The sequence below is a fragment of the Melanerpes formicivorus genome, unplaced genomic scaffold (genome assembly GCF_026170545.1).
Source record: "Melanerpes formicivorus ecotype bairdi unplaced genomic scaffold, bMelFor1.0.p_v2 SCAF_6, whole genome shotgun sequence".
In the NCBI taxonomy this organism is placed as follows: Eukaryota; Metazoa; Chordata; class Aves; order Piciformes; family Picidae; genus Melanerpes; species Melanerpes formicivorus.
The window spans coordinates 12,434,396-12,452,850 of NW_027142358.1; the positions used below are offsets into that span (position 1 = coordinate 12,434,396).

The window sequence follows — 18,455 nt, forward strand, 5'->3', positions numbered from 1 at the left end:
CTGGGAAACTAGAGAATCTGCATTTGCTTTGCTGAAGTGTGTCAATAAAAAAGTCACTGTTTTTCAGCAGATGTTTTTGAATACACATCAATGCAAGTGATTTTTCCAAGTTTATGTAGGAACAGACTGAATTATTTAGGCAGAATCTGTTCCTTTGTCCTCAGTGACAAAATTAAACTGATTCTTATTCTCTGAACTCCAGCAGTGTCCTTCTGCTGCTTCTTTTCTCTGTACTCAAATGTAGTCATAGGGGAAAAGGTAAATCTATGTTAGAAGACAACATCTGGAGCAAAACAAAAAAAAAACCAAAAACAATAAGTTGCTTCTATTCTATGTGGAACAATTGAAGGCAGAAGTCAAAGTCTAAGTTAAGGGGGTTCTCTCCCACGGCAGTTGCTGGAAGTTTACCGTGACGAAGGAGCTAGAGTTTCTCTGTTGTTGTAACACGCAACCTATTCTCGCTGTAGACTTCTTCCTCGGCCACCTATGGAATGCACAATCAGAGACGGCTGAAAAGGTAGTTCTGTCCTATAGCGGGAGAACCCGCCGGGTACCTGGCAGGCGCTGCGGAGCAGGGCCGTAGCGCCCTATGCCCGGTTCTGCAGGGGGCGTCGCGGGCGGAGCGCCCTCCAGCCCCGGCGGGGCGGGAGGCGGGGCCGTGCGCCGGGACAGCGCTGGGACCGGGCGCCTGGCCGGGGTCGAGGAAGTGGACGAGGGAGGGACGTGTCGCGCCGCTCCACTGGCCATGTAAAGGAAGCGGAGCTGCCCTTTCCTTGCCAGCCCCGGACCATGGCAGTCCCCGGTAAGTGCCGCGGCTGCTCCTCCCCCCGGGAGCCGGGAGGAGAGCAGGGTTTGTCCCCCGGGGCAGTGCTGCGCGACGGAGGCAGACGCTGACTCCGCTCTCCGCCGCAGCCCAGCCCGTGAGCGGGCTATCTGGCGCGTTGGCACCCGTAAGCGGGCAGGTGGCGGGGCGGCGCTGGGGAGCGGCTCTGCTCGGCGCTGGCTCTCTGCTGCTGCAGAAGGGGGTAGAATGGTCCCCTCCCCGAGCCTAGGGGAGGCTCCAGGGCCCTTTAGAGCTGCGGTGGCTCCTTTGTGCGCAGCCAGGTTGCTGTGCTTTCCACCTCTTACTTGACTTGAATTCTGGGCAGGCGCTGGTAGCGTTCTCTCGTGCGCTTCGGGTTGGCACCTCAGCTAGCTCCGAGGGACGGTGTTCTGTAGAGGAATCTGTCCCTGCACGTCTTTTAGCATTTAGATGGTTTTCTGCGATGTTTTGTAAAGCCCTCAGTTCATTCTAAATATTGCTTTAGCCACCTGCATTTGCATACTTCCCTTTTGGGGTATGACTTGATGCTCCTTGCCACAGTGGCCAGGATCACAAACTAAGCTAGGTTACCATCAATGAAAATGTGTTGGGTAACATGCCGGTAAAACGTGTTAGAATGTAGCTGTGAACTCCGGACAGAGAGTGGTATAGCCTATGTTGTGTAAATCTTACTAATGCCCAATTCGCAAGTTCCCCTCCCTGCAGGGAAGTGTATGTGTTTTATCTAAAAAAGGAAAAACGTGCCATTCTAGGGGTGTGAAGTAACGTTAGTGTTTCACTGACGCATATCTCCTTCTGATGTAAAAATAAGTTAAACGGAGGCCTCAGGGGACTTGTGGGCAAAACTACTTTTCTCCTTATAAACAGAAGGTGATTTCACAGAGACTCGTAAAGTAGAACAGTTTTAGTTTTGCATATCATAATGCAAATCTTGTGTTCCTAATCACTGAAGCTGGGTTTGCAAAACTTACCTACTTTGATTCTGCTATTTCCACTTGTTTGCAGTGAAGATTTTCTATCCCAGTCAGTGAGAGGTCTTGCTAGGATGTTAATAATTGCTGCATGTGATCACTTTTACTGTGTTACACATTCCAGCTAGGCAAAGAATGCATTTGTTTCCTCATAACATGACTTAAACACACATACTTCAGACACTGAAATATGAAAGGTGCTGAGGACTTCTGTTAATGGCACACAGGCAGCTTCTAACACCTCTTGAAAGCATTCTGTCTTTTAAGAATTTTTTTATTAAGACCCCTTGGGTTGGGTTTCATTTATATCATAGGCAATTGTCTTTCAAAGGAAGTTAACATCATGCCAAGGATTTGTATTTTGGACTGCATTATATGTATATCCTCCATGCACGTGAATTCTGAAGCAAACTGAGAACAGGCAATGCAGTGCTTTTTCATCTAGTCAGAATATGAGCTGGACTTAGTCTAGCAGATGAAAATAGACTTGCTTGATCTTCATCTGTGTTGGAGTAAAGGTTTTGTTTGTAATTTTTTTTTAACCAGTATGTGGACAATGAAAAGTCATGGTCTACTTGGGAGAGGAATGTGAAAGATGACACAGAAAAGCTGTGTATTGTTAGAGGCCCTGAATTTTCTTTATGGGATCCACAAGTACTATGGCAAACTATTTATGATCTGTAGGTTGAAAATATGTCAAACCTTGCCTTGTAGAGTGAAGTAATAGGCAGTAACGACATCTGATTCAAATTTGGGAAGTGTTAGGTGGGCAAGATATAGTGGTAATCAAAACTGTACAGTCATAGAATCATAGAATCAACAAGGTTGGAAAAGACCTCAAAGATCATCAAGTCCAACCTGTCACCCAACACCTCATGACTACTAGACCATGGCATCAAGTGCCACTTCCAATCCCCTGTTGAACACTTCCAGGGATTTTGGCTCCACCACCTCCCTGGGCAGCACATTCCAATGGCCAACAACTCTCTCTGGTGCCTTAAAGTAAACTGGATTCCCCAGTGCTTCATCTTACCTCACTCCCCTCACTCACTCCTAACAGGCTGAGCTCTGTCGTGAGAACATCAGGCATTTTGGGTGCATTGTCAAGGTATCCATCTAAGGTCAGGGTTTAAAGAAATAAAATGCTTGGTGTTCACCAGGTGAACTCCTATTATGTGTAAATTAGTCAGAATATACAGTGTGTTTTGAAGTGTACTCTGTGAGTTCTATAACTGGTGTATGAAGACTTGGAAGAAAATCTCCCCCAAACATTCTGAATTCTCTATTTATTATACTTTTCCCTGAGTACTGGACAGTAATTGGAGCTACAAAGGGAGGTATTTTGTTAGACAACTAATAGCGCGATCCAGGAAAGTGAGTCTTGTGTCAACCTTTCATACGAGGGTGTTGCAATTGAAAACTGTTTCTAGATTATTTTTTGTTTCTTTGAAACAGTCCCATTGTTGACTTAAGCTTTTTTAGCCCTTAAACCCACTTACAGTATGTTTGCTTATGAACACAGAGAGTTTTCTCATCTCTAAAAGTGAAGTCAGTAATTTTATTTCTCACTTCTCCTTTTAAAGACATTGTTCCTCTGTTTATCCGGTAAGTGTAAAAGGCTATAGGAGCTGAGGTGGGAGGGCCTGAGGAGAACTGACACGGCATTAAGGGGAATAGCCTGCGGGCAGAGCAGTGCTTTCTAGGGAATCAATACCTTTCTTAAACACCAGGGGAAGGCCTTTCTGCTGTGTGCAAAGGCTCTGGGTAGTGTCTCCAGGACTATAAATGTTGGAAGGGGAAAGAGAACTTGCAGAGAGCCTGTGAAATTTCCATCTTTTAGGTACATATTGGAGAAGGAAGGCTTCTTGGATACTTAGTGCCCCTACAGTACAATGCATGTTTAAAAGCAATGGCTCGCTGACCCTGCATCCTCTCCAAGCACAGCTGCTTCCTTTCATTGGAATACTGGAGGAGAGCCTGTTGAGTTATAGAAGTTGTACTCCTCTTAAAAATGGATGTTAGGATTAGTCATTCCGCTTCACAGAATGTCAGAATATTCTGGAGCCCACTGCCACTTTCCCCAGAGCTTGGAGGTGGGAATTCTTCCAGAGAATACCAAGGAAGGATGTTAGAAGCTGTGGGCACAGTTCAGACGGTCACTGTATCATCTCTCCACCTGATGAGGTCGGACTCAGCTGGCTGTGCTGCAGTGCATGGGGCTCCATACTTGGCAGATAATTGTACTGCCCTTTCCACTGTGGTGCATGTAAATCAACACATGACAGTGCAAGCAGAAGTCCCTGGTACTCCTCCCTTTCTAGAATAAAACAACTGGCATCCTGTTTCTGTTTGTGATTCTGTTGTCTTTTCATGGTGGTGTTCAGCCAGAAGCAGTATTATGATGATAATCATGTTCTCACTGGTGTGAAAGCCATCTTTTTTTCATAACAGTTCTGCACTCCTAGCTTTAAAGGGCCCAAGGCTTTGGGTTTGTTTGTCTGCTTTATTGGGTTTCTGGATTCCCCTCCATTGAGAATACTTGAGGTTCAGGAGCTGCATTCACACAGAGACATGCAGCTGTCCTAATGGATACTGCTGAATGGCAGTACCTGTGTTCTTCATAACTAGGACACCGTCCTTTCACTGCTAGAGACTTTGTGCCGGTAACCATAATGCTGTTGGTTGAGCACAGAGTACATCTCCACACTTCTCAACTGTACCACTTCTGCTCAATTACAATTTAAAGTTGGTAATTTTATGGTTTAGAGTTGTGTTGCCATAGGCTAGACATCGTTTCAACCTTTGCTTCCTAATGAAAGTCTAGGGGAAGGTGGCAGAATGGAGGCTTTGGAGGCTGTTCAATTTTGAATGAATTTTAATAAGGTGACTGCAAAACTGTTATTTTCAGTTCTGGTAAATTCACTCTGTGCAGATGCTGTTTTTGGCATGCCGAATTTTAGGCATTGCCTTCTACTTTAATTAGAAAAATCTGCTTTGTTTGCTTGCTTTTGGATCAAGATGGGTTCGGAATGTTGACACTTTTAAAGAGTCAAACTGGTACTAAGGGAAGATAATTTATTAATAAGATTTGAAGTGCTCAGCACTGAAATTTAACATAGGACCACAGCCATAATCCTTGAATTTGAGTAAACTTCTTCACAAGTGAGTGAGAAAATTAAATTTAGACTTAAAAGTTTTCTTGAGCTTGGTTGGTGTGCACTGTATCATGTTTTACTGGTTCAGTTTGTATGTGATCTTCTTCAGAAGGTGAGAACTCCATTTTAAAAGTGCTGTCATTCCACAGCATAGAAGCCAAATAGCATGTAGGTAGGATCTGTCACTTGAGAATTATGAAGTAGGTCAACTCTGTTGAATGTATTTTAGACTGCATTATGGCCATCACTACTGCATTAGTTCTTTCTCTTTGAAGGGAGAGTTTGTCATGCTGAAATGGTTGGGAAACCTTTAAATGGCAGTTCTGGGGGAAGAACTCTTTAAGTGTCTGAAGCCTGAATGATAAAAGTGCTGTGTGTGAGCATTGGAGTTGGTGTACACTTCAGTTGCACACATACTTTGCAAGCATTTTGCTTTCTGCCGCAATGAAAGCAAATATTTAATGCCATGCAAGCCATAGTGACTTCCTGTAAGCATTGTGGGACCTCACTTAAATAAAGGCCTTTCTTATTTTAGATGTGCTATGTTTAGTGTTTACTCTGCTTGAGCATGTAATGGTCTGAAGTTGTGTTACAGAGACTCTAGAATAGCCTAACGTGATTCCACGTGACACAGAAAGATGAGCTCCCCTTTTCAAGCTTTGTTGTTTTTTTTTCCCTTTATCAATATGCTTTAAATCTGTGAATGTCCACATGGGGTTTGTTTTACTTGAAACTACATTGGAAATTCCCTTCTTCATAGGAAAGTTTTTGAGAATGGAAAAAATACTTAAATTTTAGTGGAGTAAATGCAAGTAGCAGTTCATCCACCCTTAGAATTGCTCTGTGGCTGTGAACACTTCACTCTGGATATACCTGCTGTTCTTTTGAAGTGCTTTGGACCTTCTGACATGAACTACAAAGCCTTGTGGGGTTTTTGATGCAATGCTGTAGGTTGGTTCTTGCTTTGAGTTTAATCCTCCTCCCTGTGATAATCTTGCACCTGTACAGGGACCCCTGGAGAATATGATGTGCTGATTGTGTATGCAAGTGATGCCACTGAATGGTGTCAGTACCTCCAGAACCTCTTCCTCTTTACCCGGCATGTTCGAAAGCATCGGATTCTGAGCTACCAGCTGGAAGGCAAATCTGCCATCTCCCACCAGGACCTGGACCTGTTCAACAGAAGTCGGAGCATCGTACTTTTGCTATCTGCTGAACTGGTGCAGAGTTTTTATCTTCCTCCTGTCCTTCAGAGCCTTCAGGAAGCTTTATGGCCACCATATAAAGTTGTCAAGCTGTTCTGCGGTGTTACAGACTGTGATGACTTTTTGACCTTCTTCAAGGACTGGTCACAGTGGCAAGAACTCACAAATGATGATGAGCCTGATGCTTACCTTGCAGCTGTCAAGAAAGCTATTTCAGAAGGTAAGGCGGCAGCTGTGGAGTTGTTCATTCTGGTCGGGTTGGAGGAGGGAGATATGTTGCATTGTTTACCCTTATTTTAACACTGATAATGTGTTTTATTGAAATAGAAAACTAAAGCAAGTAGCAACACCCTTGTAAACCAGGTATTTCTGCATGCCAGATTTTTCTATGCCTGGTCAATTGGTCCCTAGTTCAGGAGAGACTATGGGTGACTTGGAGAACAACTGAATTTGGAGGTGGATGGTTTTGAATGCAAATTGAAAATAAAAACACAGTGTGTCTGAAGTTCTGCCTGTAAATATTGTGCCCTGCAGTTTATTGACCCAGATTGATAGAAAATTATCTTTTCCTTCAGACTTACATTTCTGTCATAACAGAACCAAAATAAGGCTGTCTAATAGGTATTCTCTAGCACTAAAGTCTGAGTGATCTGGCAACAGATCAGCTTGTTATCTGTGATGGCACAGCAGAGATTAATGGAAGAATTGCACTGATGGTCTTAAAAATAACCCAACCAGTCTGAAAGTGATCACCTAACAAGCACAGAGGGCTTACTAGCACAGAAGTATTAACAGCTGGAGACTACAGAAGCCCGATGTAGTGAGTGTAGTTGTCTGAACTTTCCTAAACTGTAGAGGAGGAGAGTTATTTTAGGCCAGAGCAGGAGTAAGTTCTAGTGTAGCTGGAGAATGTGTGAGAGTGCAAGGGGGTGCTTATCCTGAAATTTCTTCCTGGAGCCAGCTCTCGACGATCACTCCTGACTTGCTGTATTCTGACTGCACAAAGCATTACATGGGGCATTAGAAAAACTCCTGCTTTTCTCTCTCTAGAGAGAAGCTGTGTTTGTCAAAAGGAGGCATCTAAAATCTGATTTTTACGCTGGGAAAGTGTATCTGTTGGCAGTGTTGCACTGAATGCAGAGCCTTGTCAGCCGAAGAGCAGCCTCCACTCTCTCATGCCAGATGCATCAATCAATTGTATTAAGCTGACCTGTCTCTTTTCTTCCACTTCAAGTGTTTCTCCATAGGTGAGGTCAATCTCTCAGTGTACAGCTGGCTGCCTCTTGGCACACTGAGGGCTGTGCTCAGAGGACCTGGGTGCTAGATCTTCCCAGGGCTTCTTGGGGCCCACCCTAGGAAAGTGAGGTGGGTCTTGTGGGTAGTGCTATGCTGTATGTCTGAGCAGCAGAGAAGTACGTTGTATGCCTGGCAGTTTAGTGGGCTGGCTGCCATGAATCTGTGACAAAGCTTCTTTGGGATAAGACACTACAGTTTGGCTTTTTACAGTGGGATATAGAGTCCTGCTCCAGAGGTGTAATCTCACTGCTGTAAGTTAGGATGTGCTGAAAGAACCCTGTGCTTTAGCTTTATGTAAATGATATTTTGAAGGGGTGATTGAGCTTTGGATTTTTGTTGTTATTTCTGTGTAACAAACTCCCCTGACTTATTTTCTGTTTTCTCACTTGAACAAGCATATATTAAATCTCAGATTGACTGAGAGAAAAAGGAAATAAAAACCAAACTCAATTGCTGTGGAATCTGCTGTAGCATTTTCCAAATAGTTTGGTAGACAAAGATGCAGAATTTTTGGACTTCCATTACTGTTACGGGAGCCCTACCTTAATGTAAGCTGTCAGCTGCATGCGCACGTTGGGTCATGTTTCTGTGTGCACATCAGAGCAGTTGCCGAGGCAAGCTATCTGCTGTCATTCTGACTCCTCTGAAGGAAAACCTACGTCAGATAGGCTGGTTTCATGGTGAAAGTACTTGGATGAATTTTCAGATCTTACTTCTGTGGGGAAAAAATGACTGGTAATTTCTGCCATCATGTGATTTTACAGAGCAAGATTTGTGAATGGCATCAAATGCAAATGCTCTGATACTTCCTCTGAAGAAAAGATAATCCCAGGTGTACCTAGTTCCCTTTTTGTGTGAAACTATGAAAACTTTCTTCTTTGTTGGTAATAAAACACAGTCTCAAGCTGCGCCAGGGGAGGTTTAGGCTGGATGTTAGGAAGAAGTTCTTCACAGAAAGAGAGATTGGCCATTGGAATGGGCTGCCCAGGGAGGTGGTGGAGTCACCATCGCTGGAAGTGTTTAAGAAGAGACTGGATGAGGCACTTGGTGCCATGGTTTAGTTGATTAGATGGTGTTGGGTGATGGGTTGGACCTGATGATCTCGAAGGTCTTTTCCAACCTGGTTAATTCTATTCTATCTACCTTATAGGTTGCTTGCAGCTAACCTCAGCATGAGTGACTTAAGAGTTTTTGTGATAGCAGACCTCTCCAACAGAGAAACACAGTCTGTACTCCCAGGGCTTCGTTGTTAGGATTTTAGATGAAGACTTTGAAGTCAGAAGCTCTTAGAAGGTCCTCAGTTAAGTCCGTTCTCTACAGCAGGCTGAAGTTTTTCCGAGCCCTCAGTTCCCACAGTACTTAGCAGAGAAAGTTTGTGACCATATTTTAAACGATTTGTTTGAATGTCTTCCTCTGGGAAGTACTTCTCTTCACATGTGTTCACCAGTACTGCTAACAGCAGTGTCAGCACACATTTGAAAAAGCAAGCCTGATGCAAAATTGACCAAATTTCAGCTTCCTACTAGCTAAATCTTGAGCTACTGGAGCATATGACACAGTGCATGATGAGGGCAAATACCTCTCCAGAGCCAGTACACTGGCCCTGCTCATGCTATTCTGTTACCTCTGGTGCTGCTCTTAGGCTCTAGTTTTTGTGCATCATGGGAACATGGCACCTCCAGGCATCACACAGTGAAAGCTATTTTGATTTTTATTATTTCAGTATGAATTCAGAAATGAGGAACCACCTATCTAGCCTTGTTGAGAACTAACTGTGCTGACACTGACTCTTGCTCTCTTGTAGATGGGGCATTTTTACTTCTACAGCTTCTCAATCCTGGCAGACTATAGAGGGCATGAAGATTTGCATTTGCAGGCACTGTGGGGAAGCTCTTCAGGCTATGCAATAGCTGTGCTAAGGACATGGAAGTACTCAGGATGGCACTGTACAAGCCAGCTCAGGACTGGTGGATTATAGTCATCAGCCAGGGTGCAATCACTAGCCTGCTATTTAAGCCCTCTTGCTGGCTTGTGATACTGTACCATGCTATGCTGTGTGCATTGGGCAGCTGGGTGTCTGGGCTGCACAGCTGGAGTCAGTGACCTTTATTGTCCTAATGTTCTCAAAGCTCAGTTGACATCTGTTTTATATTATGCACATTTCAACTTTTACAATTTATTTCAGACCCTACCCAGGCTGTTTTGAAAAATGGCAAATGTCCTGATGTTTTACACAACATTTGCTAACTAATCAATGGCTTTGAACTTTCTGTACCCAAGCAAACTCTTGTGGGGAAAAAAAGCCATGGAAGCTGACATTGGCCAGAGGTTGTTAAGGTGGTAATTGCATGTAGCAGCTGTGACCCATTCTGTTGAAGAACAAGTGCAGCAAACTTCTTGCAAAATAGGAAAATCAGAAGTGGCCATAAGGAAGTGTGTGATGGATATGGAGGACAGTGGGCAGCCAGGAAAAAAGATGATTTTGCTGGAGCCTTGTAGGTGAGGAAGAGCAGGAATGTTACTTCAGCTAGTGAGGAGCTCATAAGAGATGTTGGAGACCAAGGCAGTGAGCTTTTGTTGAGAAGGCAATGGTGTAACAGAAACCACAAGAACTATTATAATTCTCTCTCCTGTACATATCAATGAATTGAAATTAACTTACTGGCTTTCTTCTGTTGCATTGGTGAAACCATAAATGAGACCTGAGAGCATATCATAGAATCATTCAGGTTGGAAGTGACCTCTTCAGATTATCTAGTCCAATGTCCTTGCTCAAGCATGGTCACATAAAGCAGGTTGTCCAAGACCATGTCCAGTCAGGTTTTGAATATCTCTGTATATGGAGACTTCACAACCTCTCTGAGCAACCTGTTCCAGTGTTTGACCACCCTCAAAGTAAGAAAGTGTTTCCTTGTGTTCAAGGGGAATTCCATGTGTTTCATTTTCTACCAATTGTCTCTTGTCCTGTCACTGGGCACGATGATGAAAAGGTCTGGCCTCTTCTTTTTCATTCCCTCCTATCAGGTAAACATTGATAAGATCCCTCTCAAGTCTTTTCTCCAGGCTGTAGAGTTCCACCTCCTGCAATCACTCCTCACATGACAGATGCTGTGATCCCTTAATCATCTTTGTGGTCCCATGCTGGATGTAAGCTGTGAAGATAAAGTAACCTTGGAATATGTTACTTGGGAGTTTGAAGTCGGTTTGGACAGATGTGTAAGATGTTCTCAAGTGTGTCTCAAACCAGGGAGCTGAAGTGGTAGTACAAGGGAGATTCTCTTCAGTTGGGCATTTCTGTCACTGATTGCTAACTTTTGCTTACATTACTGTCATTTAGGGCTACTACAGTAAAGGAAGCAAACTGGACATAGGAGGGGACAAGAATCTATGTACAGACCTGAACAGAGAGAGAAATGTGAAGCTGAGGGAAATTTGGTGTTTACTTATGGCTTCTGGTGCTCTGTGGGGGAATGTTTGGAATAGGCCTATCTCAAATAATTACTTCCAGCATTTATTTCTGCTAATTTATTGGTGTGGCCTTGAGGATATGAAGTAGAATCTACTGTAGGGCAGTCCTCCCTCTCTCCTTTGCTCCTTCCTACCCCCCCTGCCTTGTTGAAGGGACAAAATTAAATGAACTTTTCAAACTGTATTTTTCTCTGTGAAATTGTGTTCAAACAGAAGATACGCTTCTCTGACCCTGCTCTTTGAAGAAGAACGGGTGAGCTATTAGTCATCCCTCTGGGTGTAGTTATTATATGGGAGTTCTGCAGCCTGGCTGGTTCTCATTGCCTGTTAAGGAGAGGAAACTGTGATGCTCTTGCACAGGAGTTAAGGTTGAGGGAACATACTGGTAGCATGGCTTGCAGATGGTGGTATGGTTTTAAATGACAGATGCTGGAAACAAAGACTTCAGAGAGAAATCTTAACTAAGTCTCTAAGTGGTGTTGAGAGAAATGCATGAATGTCCTTATCCTTGGACATATTTGTCCAGTGTAGTAAATAGGATTGAGCAGTTGAAATGGTCTTCCCTGCTGCAGGATGGATGCATTGTTTGTCATCAAGGTGCTTCATAAACTCTCAAATTTATGCACATTAAGGGCAATACTTCACAGCTTATCTTTCATGATACTGTGAGATTTAAGCAGTGCTAGCATAGGTGTAAGCTAGGTGCTATCACTCTAGACAGAAATAGTGACATGATAACCCAGAATAGTAACATACAGGAACTGGTGTGGTTAGGAAGCATTGGGCCACAACAGACTTCATGCACATTGCACATACTAATAATATTTATCTATAGCTTATAATTCTGATAACATCCCCACAGGTTGCTTTAGTAGTGACTAAGCCTAGTTCTAAATGTCTGAATTATATAAATAATCTTGGATGTATCCAGTTCATTACATTAAAGGCCCTGCTCTTAGATTAGGGATGCTAGTGAATGAACAGGAGCTGTAAGTCTGAGAGAGTTTTGCAGGATGTCACAAATGGCAGCTTAATCTTTAAGCTGTAATAAAGTTACTGAGTGTTGTCTTGTCATCCTGGGGAGATTGCAGAGCTTCTGTGGAACTACCCTGTGCTTAGATCGTTGGGAGTGATCTCTTCATGTAGTCTGCAGTGTTACAAACCAAGAGCATATCTTCCTGAGCTGCTGAGGAAGAGGAGATTACAGACCAGTGATCCTGATGTGAACCTGTAACACCTCACCCAGTAGTCAAGGCAGAGGAGGCTGAGGAGCATTGCAGGGGCAGATAATGTGTGGTAGGTAGTTTCCCAGCTGTTGACTGTGTGGCACTGTCTCCATGCCAAGGATTACAGAGGTACAGAGGCATGTTAATTCAGTTCCCATTTCCATCTGTTGCTAACGCAGGAAAGACTTCCCATCTGTGATTCCTACCCATACATCTGCTCATGAGGAAATGTCAATGTGAGGTGCTTTGCATCTGACTTTGCATTTTTGGTCCCATTTTTCATCTGACACTAATAACGACTGCCAGGAATAATTGAAAACTGAGCCCAGCCCAAGCAGCCAACTGGAAGTTACTGTTGCATTTGTCTCTAAAGTGGAATATTCCTACAGCAGTTACCTTTGATCCTGTGGATTACCTTCCTGTTCTCTGCCAGTTCCCAATATGCTTGAGGTTTTTATTCACCACTGTTTTCCAGTGGATAGTATTTTATTTCTTTCCTTGCTTTCTCTTTTATGTTCTCTCCACTTCTTGTGGTTTTTCAGACTTTCTTTTCTTAACATCACTATTCTCAGAACTATGTGTTGAGTTTCCTGTTCCTGCGACCCAAGCATGGCATTTTTTTTTTTGGGCCACTTTCTCATCCCTACCTTCCAGTATTTATAGGAATGATACGGAGTTGTCCTTGGCCTTAAAAACAACTGTGGTGACTCAGCTTTTTCTAAATACTTTTAATTTCAAATATGAAATTAAAGAATAACTTGGAAGTAGCATTTGGGAACACTGAACTGAGAAAAGTGAACCAGTTCATTCACTTGGGTTAAATTTTCATGAAGATCATGACAGCCTCTCACACTACACTGCAAAAACATCTTTCTCCTTTCAGTTACATGTCTGTCATTCTAAAACATACCAAAGGCAATCTGTTCCTTGAAGTTTGGATGAGACGTGCTTTATAGAGTATACTGTGTATGTTTCTGAGTATTAAGGATACACATTGTCTTAGTAGGATGCAAAGATAAAAACTGTACTTTTTGGACTCTTGCAGTGTGTTAAAACACTGGTCCCGTCAACAGGTCTCTTCGTAACTGCGTTGCATCCTTTGTAAGGATAGAGCTTCCCTAAGAGATGGACAAGTAACTGCTTGTGCACAGTGGCTCAAGCAAAACTTGGCACAGTAAAATACAGCTTGTTTCTTTGGTTGAAGGTGGAACTAGTTTATTGTAACTTCCAACTTTACAGGACAAATGAAACGTGGCCACTTTATTTGTAGAACTAGAAATCTGGTTTTAGGTGCTGTGCTTGTATACAAGGGGTTTGAAGAGAAGGGAGAGATGTTCCATGCTGTATTTGTCTTACAGTTTCCTGGTGTGGTTTTTTTTTTTAATTATTAAAAAAAAAAATTACTATTCTTTCTTCTCACTTGCTGCTTTTCTGGATGCTTTTTACAGCTCTGTTGAAAGGGAAATGTTGATACAGTGTAAGCCAGCTTTGCAGGATTATCACAAGATGTTTTGCTGCTGAGGGTCTGTCTCCTTGGTAAAGGGGGGTTCAGAAGTTAGCACGATGAAAGATAACTTTCCCTGCTTTCCTTGACTACTTTGTCAGGACTCTGCCTGCTTCTTGGAAATGCAGGTGGAGTTGCTCTGGGAGACTTTGTCCTTGTTTTCACTTAGGAAAGGAGGCTGGCCAGTTGCAGACTTCAGGTGATGGCAGGAAGTCTCTTTGAGGACCTTCATTCTTGCTCTGGGTGTACTGAGGTGAAAGTTTGAGGCCTGGTGAAAGTTAGTTGTCTCAGCTGGTGAGCTGATGGATGGAGTGGGAAGTGTTCACAGGTGCCAGTGAGGGAGTAGTCTGCACATGCAGAACCTTTGTGGACAAACTATTGCCTGGTTGTGTCATTTTCATTAATATCTGCATGACAAGAGTGATCTTGGCAGACTGCTGACTCCTGGGTGTTCATGTGTCCTCTGGTGCAGGGCTGACTTCTGAGAAACCACAGCTGCCAGCTCCATGCTGATAGCCCACCAGCTTAGCCAGGAGGAAATGGATGACAGAGCGAGCTGTGTGCACTCTGCAGCAGCAGGTCAAAATGACAGCCTGCTTCATAATAGTTTCTAAAGCTGCCAAATGGCTCATGAAGCGTGTGGACATACCTGCATTTTCTCTGGGCTTTTCATGATGATGAGCTTCTGCAGCTGTGCAGGGAGCCCCTCAGGACAGGCAAGAAGGGGCTGGCATGGGGCTGCTCTCTGTAGCTCAGCTACTGACGCTTCCTGGAGAGGGGCACATTCGTAAGGGGAAATATGGTTGGGTTTCTTGGACCGCATCTCCTCCCCCTTGCTGCTGTTCTTACAAGTGTTTCACAGACACAAGCATGGCCTGAGATAGCCTTTGTTTAAAGTGGAACAGAAAGGCCCTCCTGTTAAGGTGGAAGCTGTTCATAACCATGAGCTGTTGACTACAGCAGCTGCTTATGGAGAAGCTCAATTCAGATATTCACTAAACTTTCTTATGAGTCTCTTGATCTTTTCAGTGATGGCCTTTCTAGGCTCGCTATCATTACAATGCTATAATTGCTGAATCTGTGTATGCAAATGAATTATCATTACTTACTGAGTGGGAAGCCTGATCTAACAACATGTCACTTTAGAGCATGAATATTATCAAATGTAATGGACTTCCAGTGCTTGCACGTTTACAAGTTGGTAGCACGTGACTGGAATTTTCAAGATGACAATAGCACCATGTCACAGCCTCTGTGGGAAGTTGGTAGGTGGCAATTTCAGAATTTTATGAATGGAAAAACAGATGAATAATTAGTACCAGAAACTCTGCGTGCCTGTTCCATCAGCTGTTAATCCAATTACTGATTAACATTGCTTGCCTCTTCCTGTGTTGCCCAACCAGCTCTGTTCTTACATATGACCTCTGGACAGCCAGCTCTGTTGCACGAATGCGGAAGTGCAACGCAGGATTGGGCAGCAGCAGAACCTCTTAAAATCTCAAATTATTCTTTACATGCCAGTTTGTGTCTAGGATCAAATAATAGTAAAGCAGAGAGGCCAGGGGTTGGGGGAGAGGCTTAGTCTCTCCTTGCACCCCTCTTATCCTTGCTTACTGTAGATGTTGTAGCTGAGATCCATAGCTTTAGGCTTCATTTTCCTCTGAAACTCAAGTGTATGCTTGGTGAGAGAGGTACAAATTACCATTCTAATGGTTCCATGTTGGGAACCATTAGCATGGTACCCTTACAATCAGGAGTCAAGTGTCAGCTTGTGACCATGTTGCAGGGGTATTAATGCTTTGCTGTAATTTGGTCACCATTTGCTCTTACTTGCAGTGAGCTTAGTCTTTCTGATTCAGTTATGATGGAAATAGCCAACAGAAATTGCAGACACTATTGTAGTAACAATTACCTCTTCCTTGAAAGACATGGTGTCTTGCTCTGCATATGCCACATGCCTGATGTAATAGCTATCATATTAAGGGAAGGATGTGAGAATAGTTTTTTATTTTCTTTTATGCAGCCTGGCACTCCTAGGTGAGAGCAGTCCAGCTTTCCCTAAAAGAAGGGTTTCCAAAACTGAGGTCTGGCTCTTGCAGCTTGTCACGGTCCGGAGACATTAGATGTCTCGGTCCAGAGACACAGTTCTTTTAAATATTCCCGTGTTGTGAAATTAATGGCACAAACGAGGCCAAAGTATCAACAGCTAGACTATTTATTACATAAAGAAAGTGGACATAAGAAAGGAAGAGGGAGAAAATAGAGAAAGTGGGCATAAGAAGGGAAAGGGAGAAAAGAGAGAGAGAGAGAGAGGGACGAGAGATAGAAGAGGAAAGGAATTATATTACCACACCCCTCATCCCCCCCCGGACAGTTAAAGTCTGTGGAGGAAAGGTGCTGCAGGAGATGTTTGGTTTGTAGAGAAACCGTGGTGAGGCTTTTGCTGGAGAACAGCTGTGGTCCTCTGGGGAGATGTTGGGTTGATACAGGAACAGTGCTGAGGCTCCTCTGGGCAGCCTGGGTCTGTAGAGAAAGGATGCTGAGGCTTGGCTGGAGCTGTGGTCCTCCGGGCAGCTTCTGTTCTCCGGAGCAGCATTGTCCCGGCTTCTCAGCGGCCTGGCCCGTCTCCTGTGTTTTTCTTCATCTCCATTTTTCTCCCCGTTTTTCTCCTCTGTTTCTCTCCTTTGTTTCTCTCCTGTGTTTCTCTCTACAAACCAGTAGTTGCTCAAGTCTTTTATACAGTTTTTTAGTCCTTAGGTATGTAGTCAAAATATTGTCCCTCAGGAATTCCAGTGGCAGGAAATCTGTGTGTTTGGGCAAGACCCTGGCTGGAGGAGGGGGGAATCTCCGTCTACCCTGTCTCCATCCAGACAAAGCTCAGGAAACAGGTGGTGATTATCTTGCCCTAAAGGTGTGATGGCTGGGTCCTTGGGTCCATTGTTGTAGTCCCGTGTTATCACGATGCAATCACAAGCTGATTTGCATCCAGGATTGGTGGACAGGATTATTTCCACCTTCTTTCCAGTGGCTCTGCTATCACTTTTATCTTTGTTGACTCACATAGAGAGAGACAAACTTATTAGTCTCTCACACAGCTGTTGGCTTGGGACAGTATCAATTAAAACATTGTTAGGAAATTTAAACCATTTTCTGTACTACTTAGCGCTGCTGCCTGAAAATCTAGGAGACCATCCTCAGGACATAGCCTTGTGTCAAAGTAGTTTTTAGTAGTTGTTTGTAGTAGTTTAGTAGTTTGAAGGTTTGTGTTGGTGCAGTATTAAAATCTATTTGCTAAATTACATGTACTGTTCTAGGTTTGTTAAGAAATACCAGTGTTGGTGGTGATGCCTTACCTGAACTTTAGAGTTGCATATTACTGGCTTTACCCTTTCTACATCAAATGTTAAAGCAGCAACCTACTTGTACTCGCGTCGGATTACTTGTCACGTGCAGTGATTCATGTACTTTAAGTTAACTGTACCTGCACCACTATTTGGCAAAAATTTCAGCTGAATGATTTGCTAAAATATTGTGGCTTAAAACTTGTTTCCTGAAAGCAAAGTTGCATTCATATAATTCATAAAATTGCCTATAAATATATAGGAAATAGTAAAAATATATTTACATGCATGACAAAGAATTTAAAATATCCTAAGTTCAAGTCTTTGGTAATAATAATTATCAAGAAATCTAGACTGACTTCTGGAAATTAGCATGACACAAACACCTGCTTTAATAAATTTGCCTTTCCTGATTTGTGGAAGCTTCATGTATCTAGAGGTTGTGGGATTCTTAGTGAAACCTGGGCTGCTGGCAGCTTCACTCTGTGCATGCTACAGGTTAGTCAGTGTGTCACTTTGCTATCTAACGTGAGGAGGGACTCAGCTTAAAGATGCATTATTTGTTTCGTAAGCATGTTTAGTGCTGCTCCAGCACTTTTGTGTCTTTGTGATGGTTCCCAGCAATTGTTTTAAGGAAGGAAAAAAAAGAGGAAGCACTGTAGTTTCCCTTTCTTCAACCAGATCCCCTTTTCTGAACAATAGTTTGAGAAGAATAGAAAGTTCTGTGTCACCACCTCCCTGGCTCTTTCTCAGGATGGATGTCTTTCATCTGCAGTTTCAGCAAAAAGGAATGATGTAACAGGAATCTATATGCTTTGTTTCAGACTCAGGCTGTGACTCAGTGACTGATACTGAAACAGAAGAGGAGAAGAACCCAGTTTACTCCCGCAGACTTGCCATGAGTGAAGAACATGGATCATGCAAGAGCACTGGGAACCATCTGGTGGTGCAGCCTGACCGCATACGGTGTGGGGTACTGTATGTCCATTCCTTGGGCTACATTCTTACTGTGGGCTGGTGCAACCCATTATGCTGCTCTATAACGGACAGCTTTACAGGACTGGGAATTGGTCCCTAATTCCTTCCCTTTCAGTCCCCTATCCCCAGTGTCTCTTAGTGAGCTCAGTTCCCTATGCATTGCCCAGTGTTGTCTAGACTGCAGCATTACTTACTGAAAGATACTCTCGCCAACACAGCTGCTTCTATGTGCTGTGAGGGGGGTACACGCCACACTCTTAGACCTCCTGTCTTCCATTCTGGTGAGATTCAGGATTGGCAAGTGGAATAAGGTGATTATCATGAGCCAAGTATCCCTACATCTTGAATGCAATCTAATATGACAATTCTGGTGCATGTCCTGCAAGTGACTGAAGAGCCTGGATCATGGCTTCCTGTCTGAAAAGCAGCATTTCAGTATAGCATCACTTCAGATGGAAAAAGTCTGTTTCTTCTTTTCTTTTCTGTTT

At 43.4% G+C, this 18,455-nt stretch overlaps 1 protein-coding gene across 1 annotated transcript in view; it reads left to right on the top strand.

The window, feature by feature from the left end:
- Positions 1 to 694: 694 nt before the first annotated feature.
- Positions 695 to 18,455, top strand: part of PIK3AP1 (phosphoinositide-3-kinase adaptor protein 1) — a 37,170-nt gene continuing 19,409 nt past the window's right edge. Inside the window, exons 1-3 of the mRNA XM_068139754.1 lie at positions 695 to 802; positions 5,958 to 6,374; positions 17,814 to 17,962. Coding sequence (XP_067995855.1) covers positions 790 to 802; positions 5,958 to 6,374; positions 17,814 to 17,962 — 579 coding nt within the window. The 5' untranslated portion in view covers positions 695 to 789. The remainder of the gene's footprint in view (positions 803 to 5,957; positions 6,375 to 17,813; positions 17,963 to 18,455) is intronic.